The sequence below is a fragment of the Marmota marmota genome, unplaced genomic scaffold (genome assembly GCF_001458135.2).
Source record: "Marmota marmota marmota unplaced genomic scaffold, marMar, whole genome shotgun sequence".
Lineage (NCBI taxonomy): Eukaryota > Metazoa > Chordata > Mammalia > Rodentia > Sciuridae > Marmota > Marmota marmota.
Window position 1 is genome coordinate 746,052 of NW_025999928.1, and position 7,363 is coordinate 753,414.

At 34.3% G+C, this 7,363-nt stretch overlaps 1 protein-coding gene and 1 non-coding gene across 11 annotated transcripts in view; one reads left to right on the top strand and one right to left on the bottom strand.

Moving 5' to 3' along the window:
* Kif27 (kinesin family member 27) overlaps positions 1-7,363 on the bottom strand; it is an 88,786-nt gene that overhangs the window by 46,601 nt on the left and 34,822 nt on the right. For all 10 annotated transcript variants that reach the window (XM_048800419.1, XM_048800420.1, XM_048800422.1 and 7 more), the window contains 3 exons: positions 5,755-5,952; positions 1,980-2,149; positions 1,397-1,500 (listed from right to left, as the gene is read on the bottom strand). In XM_048800419.1, the coding sequence (XP_048656376.1) occupies positions 1,397-1,500; positions 1,980-2,149; positions 5,755-5,952 (472 nt within the window). The remainder of the gene's footprint in view (positions 1-1,396; positions 1,501-1,979; positions 2,150-5,754; positions 5,953-7,363) is intronic.
* On the top strand, positions 7,270-7,341 carry Trnaa-agc. Its single transcript has one exon. It is a non-coding gene; the product is annotated as a tRNA-Ala (tRNA).

Below are 7,363 nucleotides of genomic sequence, written 5' to 3' on the forward strand. Positions count from 1 at the left end.
AATGTGGCTTAAGGACCGTGCCTGGTAGGTTGTCCAATTCAACATATGGTTCTTACCCGTCATCGGAAAACTGACCTTTAGGCGTCAGCCTCCTGTCTTAGGTTGATACCACTGCAATTGGATCATACCCGTCACTGACTACCGGTCCAGCATATAGCCATTGGCCCCCAAATTTTAGACCATCACTAGCAGAAGGGAGGAGGATACAGAAATGCCACGACACCAAGCCAATTGATGGCTCCTTGGGAAAAATTGCATCACTGGTGACACCATTAGCAAAGATATGTCAGCACTACCACAATTAACATGGGGTGCACTGGCAAGGAAATAAAAATTGCATCACTATAAGAATGTAAAACAACACTGTCATTAGCATCTGTTTTAGTTTGGCTTACTTTTTTTTTTCTTTCAAGGCTAGGCTTTCTCAATTAGTATATTTATTTATATTCAGGCATAAGTTTCTTCTCTGATTGCAGACAAGTAACAAATGGCTCAAGAATAACAACTCAAATAACATCTTTACTATTTCTACATTTTGAGATTAGTTTTATTTATAATCAATTTTTGGTAAATATTATACACATAGGCTCTTAAACAGATGTTCTCTTTTTTCACACTATAGCACTTATCATGTTATTTATATTCCCTATAACCTTATTTTTTCTATATTGACCAGTTTTCAGTCATCGGCAAAGAGAGATAAGTTAAATTATCCTATTGTACTATATAGTTTTTGCAACATAATTTTTTATTTTTCAGTACAAGGGATGGAACCCAGGGGTGCTCTACTACTAAGCTACATCCCCATTCCATTGTATTTTTTATTTTCAGACAGGGTTTTGCTAAGCTGCTGAAGCTGGCCTCAAACTTACACTCCTCCTGCTTCAGCCTACCCAGTAGCTGGGATTACAGATGCACCTGGTTTCAAGATAAATGTTTTTGATGCTGTTATGCGATGCATAAAAATACTCATCAATTTTGTTCTAAAACATCACAAGCACCCAGCAGACAACTGGGTTTTAAGACTAAATATATCACTAATGGTAAGCATATGTGCCAATGCAGAGTAGACACCTGAAAGATTACTTACAGTGTACTTTAAAGTAACCAAGGGTACAAAGCATTATCAACTCAAGTCTATAAAATATAATCTCTATTCAAAGAGAGACTGTATCTTAAGACAGAACTGATAGGAAAAAAATTTTATTAAGGAACAAAATTTTATGAAAAATATAGGTAGAAAAGAGAATATAAAGGAAGGTCTACCAACCAGGAAATCTTTCCTATCAAGTTCCAGTTTTGAGAGTTCATAGATACTTCTTAAATTATTGACTGAAAAAAAAAAGCAGTGTCTCTCACAACCACTAATTTAAATTATTTGAGAAAGTCTGTATACCTTTACTTCCCAAACTTGACTTTTGTGCTTCATCCTGAGTATCATTCAACTCGACAAGAGAACAAACAGAACTTGGCTTTTTAATCCACGGATGACTTCTACACCTTAAAAAAAAAAAAGAAAGAAAGAAAAAAATCCAGTTAAAGGGTAATTTGTGTTTATAATCTAGCCTCAAATTAATTTCTCCAAAAAGTAACAGTAATGTTAAAAAATTAATTATATAAAACAAAGCAGGACCTTATTAATGTTCTTCAAAATAAAAGGATGTCCCCCAAATTGGATCCAGTGGGAAGTCCACCATGTTTGCTGCTATTCTGGAAGCAGAATTCAGAAAGCCAAAAAATTCCCTCTGAAAATTAGAATCTAATAACTACCAAAGCTCTGAAAGCAAAATTATTTTTCAATTCTAAGACGTGTTACTTTTGTTCAAGCACTATTTTCACAACATATTAGATGAAAGTACATTTAACAAAAAACTACCTGCTCTTTTATTAAGTGAAAAAGATACACTTTAATTAAAAAACCTATTGCATCATGTAATAAATATAATGATGTTTATTAAATGAGTCTATATTTAACATACCTAGCTCTACATTTCTCTTGACCTTCTGATTCTTCATCATCACTGTTATCAGAAAATTGGCAGTGAAGGACTTCATCTTGTTCTTCTATATGGCCCAACAGCATCTCACTTCGTGTTCGAAATCCAGCAAATATTTGATCCAGAGAGTATGTAGGAGAGCTTGTATAGACCTTGCAAGTGATTCCCCCACCCAACAACAAAAAAAGTGATTTTTTAAAATGTTTATTTTATCCTATTTTCAAAATGTTTTTAAAGAGGTTATTAAATAGTTACTTAAAAAATAAACAATCAGTGAAAAATGCTCCCCTAAAAAAGGGTCAAAATTAATTTCACAATATTGTTGTGCCTCATGGACACATACTTCTTTCAGAATCCACACAGCTCTTTCTCTTCTAGAAAGGTCTTCTATCTTCAATATTAACTTCATAGAAAATAGTATTCAAAAATAAAACCAACCAGGCATGGTAGTGCATGCCTGTAATCCCAGTGGCTCAGGAGGCTGAGGCAGGAGGATTGTAGGTTCCAAGACAGCCTCCTCAACTTAGCAAGGCTGTACGCAACCTATTGAGACCCTGTCTCAAAATAAAAAATAAAAAGGGCTGGTGATGTGGCTCAGTGATTGAGTATCCTTGGGTTCAATCCTTGATACCAAAAAAGAAATAAAATAAAATAAAACCAAAGGGACGGATGGAAAATATCCCAATTTAACATAGTACAGGTACTTCCCAACAAATATACCCACCCCTCAATCTTCCCTGTCCAGAATGTTTAGAGAATTGTGAGATTATTGCTAAATTTCTATATCCCCCCTCATAGGAATAAATACAGAACTATTGCCACTCCCTCAGCCAGAACAAACATTACCAATTTGAAAATCAGAATGCATATATTCATACTTGTCATACGATAGTTAGATACAGCTGAATTAATGTTTTAATGTTTGATATATAATTGGTAAAAAAATCTTCTGTGCTAGTCTAAGGATTTTCTATATTATAACATGCTTCTATTGGAAAAGCACTTCAAGTGCTTAAAAAATGACTCTGGAAAACAAAAGCAATGAATTAGATAGAAATTGCTTTTATACTTTTGTTCGGGGTATTTTCATTTTATCACCTCTGTTACCAAACATTAGGTGACTTCTCAGAAAAATAATAAAATCTTAGATGAGCATTCAATTTACTAATGCAAGACATCATAGAAGCTGTTAAAATTACAACATATAGTAGAATATGTATATCGCACGGTAGTTCAAAGTTTAATCTCTTGACAGTAGGTCCCTCACACATCCCTTCCTCAAAAAGCCTTCCTGTTACTAAAGATCCTCTTATTTATATCTGATTTTTGTGACCCTGCTGTTGGTCACTAAATGGCAACATCTATCACATCAACTCCATGATGGATAAGGGGTAAAGTTTTCTAGGCGGCTCCCAGTTTGAGGGAAAATGTTATGAGGGAGAGAAAGTCTTCCCAGAAGAACCAACTCAAAAAGTATATATCTAACAAGTATAATGTACCCAGCATGGTGATCTGTCCTGTAACTGACAAGCATCAAGTTTTTTCTTGTCGGGGTCTGGGTGTCCTCTCAAGAGCAAATAAAACCTTTTGTTCAGAGTCAAACTTAGTTTTCTGGGATTGTAATTTGCCTTTAACTTTTCTTATTTTAAAGAAAACCAAACAGCCAAGCTTAATGATGAACACTAAATAAGATCTGCTTATTTAAGTTTATTTTTTAAATGAACTCATTTTTAAATTTTTGTTAGATGTGTAGACCTTTATGTTATTCATTTACTTATATGTGGTGCTGAGAATCGAACCCAGTGCCTCAAACATGCTAGGCAAGCGCTCTACCACTGAGCCACAGCCTCAGCCCTGTTTATTTATTTAAGTTTAAATCAAGATTTGGTTTTGGACTGGGGGTGTAACTCTGCAATGGAATGCTTGCCTATGCTTGAGGTCCTGGACTCTACCCCCGGTGCCACAAAAAATTTAAAATCATGCTCTTATGAGAGAATATTTAATGACTATCAAATGTTCACAATATGTTGTTAAATGAGAAAAGCTACTAATGACATACATGTATGACAAATATTATACTTTTAAAATAAATAAGATCTTTTCACTTTTTCCCTCCAAAATGTATAAGTAAGCATATAAAAAATAAAGTTCAAATTCTTTATATAATTGATTTTAAATTGATTAAAAGTCATTTCCCCCCTTTTCATCTGAAAGTATTTTAAGCTGAGGAAATATTTCACATGCCAGATTATAATTACTTCAAGAAAATATTAGAGGTAGACAGCAGGAAAAAAATATTTGAGATGGAAAATATTAGCTAGACTTCTGGCAAGGAGAAGAAATCCAGGAGAAAATTAAATTGCATTTTAGATGTACTATTTGGCTTAATTTAGCTCATTTTGGTATTCGAAGTGAAACCTTCCCCTCACTTTTAGAACACTGGAACAACACCTGAACATGTGGGCCCTGCCATCATGCCTGACTTCTCCTGGCTGCTGCAGTGACTGATACAAACACAAGAGGTGACCAGGATTTCTAGATACATAATAGGAGCAAGAAAATTCCCAAACTGCTTATCATATGGCCTTTGTATCTCCTTCCTTTTCCCCCTTCTTTTGATGGATGGTTCTTTTAGGGTAGAAGGAAATATTTTAAAACAAAACTAAAAATTTGCTTATTTGAAGCAATGACTGTGGAAGTTTTTATTCCATGTCTATTTCAGATCTAATCAAACAACTTGTGATAAGGAATAATTATAGCCCATTTGATTCAAATATATGAATTGTCAAGACCATTGTACTGTCATGTGTAACTAATAAAAAAATAAAAATTAAAAAAAATTATAATAAAAATAAAAGAAGGGGCTGGGCTTGTGGCTCAGTGGTAGAGTACTTGCCTAGAGCACTGGGTTTGATCCTCAGCACCACATAAAAATAAATAAATAAAGTGATTGTGTACATCTACAACTAGAAAAATAAATATAATTAAAAGACAGGCTTAATGAGGACCTGGGTTCAATCCCCAGTACCACAAAAAGAAAAAGAAAAAAATGACTTAACCCTTCTGGCAGAGCCCATGGGGCCCTAACTCCCCAGAGAGAGAGACAATCAAAAACAAAAAGCAAAAAACAACAACGACAAAAAAACCCTCAATTAGCAAATAAAAGAATGGACAGAAACAGAAAAATTTTCAAATTACAACCAATAATTGAAAGAAAAGGACTTTTTAAATATAGAAGATAAAAATTATTAAATAAATTAATAGATATTTGAAGCCTACAAAGAATTTCTTTCTTCTTAGTCTATGAAAAAATCTGTCATATTCAACCATAAAGAAAGTGTCAACTGAAATAATAACATTTGTTCAAAATTTAAAATCTAAGCACTTAAAACTGAAAAGCATACAGGCAAGGATAGTATCTATCTTACTCACTCTGTGACATTTGGGCCTGGGGCACCATGCATATGCTGAGGATGCGGTTTACCAGGCATTGCAGGTACTTCAGAGTCAGCATCTCATGTAAACCCTCTATACGGGCCCCATCATGTTACCCCATCCTTACAGATGCTTACTCAGGTTCAGCAAACATCCAGGACTACACAGCAAAGTTGGTATTCACACTCAAGTGTAAGAGAAAGAGATACATAAAAGTTCATAAAGCCAAACAGAAAAAAACTGCTAAGACTGTAGAACTACCCATAATATAATACTATAAACAATTTTTTTTTCAATCTCAAAGAAAAAAATAGAACTGTACCTTCCTGGAATCTTGTCTTGATGGAATATAAATATAATGCCCCAAATGAGTATCAAATGGTACAGTATATGGTCTTTTTTCAGGGATCCTGGCATCAGGCCCATCTCCACAACTTTCTTTAGTCATCGACAGGTTAAGTTTTGTTAGTTCTTCACTCAGTTGATCCACAAGAAGCTGCTGTTCTATTATTTTTTCATTCTTTGTAGAACAGAGATGAGAATTTGAATAGAGAACCTTAGCATATGTAATTAAAAATCAATTTTATAAGGACTGGAGTCGTGGCTCAGTGGTGAGCACTTAGCGAGTATACATGAGGCACAGGGTTCAATCCCCAGCACCACATAAAAAAAAATAAACAAACAAACAAACAAAAAAAAGGGTATTGTGTCCATCTACAACTAAAAATATTTTAAAAATAAATAATCAATTTTATATTGACCAAAATCACAACTATCTTAACAGTACAGTCAAACTTCATTTATCCAAAGGCTATCTTTCTGCTTTCTGGTGTTCTTTTTTTTTTTTTTAGTGGTTATTCTAGAATGAATTTATATATCTATATATATACATACATACACACACACACACACACACACACATACACACACACACGCCATTCTCTTTTTTGTAATCTTTATTTTATTTTTATGTGGTGCTGAGGATTGAACCCGGTGCCTCATGCATGGTAGGCTCTACCTCTGAGCCACAATCCCAGCCCCAAATTAGTACCATTCTAAGTGGCAAAAATCTTTTGAATAGTAAACAAGTAAGCAGCCAAAAAAGTCAATACTCAAAGACTATACCCCATCCACTGTGATTAGTTATTTTGCCACTGTGATTGGAGTAATTTAATTAGCTATCTCATGAAGAATGGACTTTTGGAGTAAAATCCAAGAAGAAACAAGAAAGCTGAAAGACAAAATATCAGATTATAGCAGAGATGTCGGCAAAGGAGAAAGTGCAGTAAAGTGAAAGCTTTTCATTAGTGAAAAAGAAAATCAGAAGTACAAAGAAACAAAAGATAACCAGCCACAAAAGATCCAGGGAGGAAGAAGAAAACTTGGAAATCAAAGGCAGAATGAATTATGGGTCATGTGTGTGGCAGGAAGGTAGTGTTTTATGTATTAAATAATTTTTTTTAGAGAGAGAATTTTTTTAATATCTATTTTTCAGTTTTCGGCAGACACAACATCTTTGTATGTGGTGCTGAGGATCGAACCCAGGCCGCTTGCATGCCAGGCGAGCGCGCTACCGCTTGAGCCACATCCCCAGCCCCTAAAGAAAATTTTTGAAGTGTTTCTAATCCAGAAAGCTCTCTTTGTTTTACCAAGATAAAATTATGTAAACAAAAAACTGTCATTCATCTCAATATTTCATGTATACTATAATGTTTAATAGGGAGAAAGAAAAAACCTAAAATTTCATTGTTCATACTATACAATAAAAATGCAATCTTATTGAAAACTATATATTCAGATAACTGAAATAACACCAAAGGTATGTCAGTTGAGGGCTGGGGATATAGCTTAGTGGTAGAGCACTCATCTAGCATATGCAGGGTCCTGGGTTCAATCCCCAGTATCACCACCACCAAAAAAAAAAAAAAAAA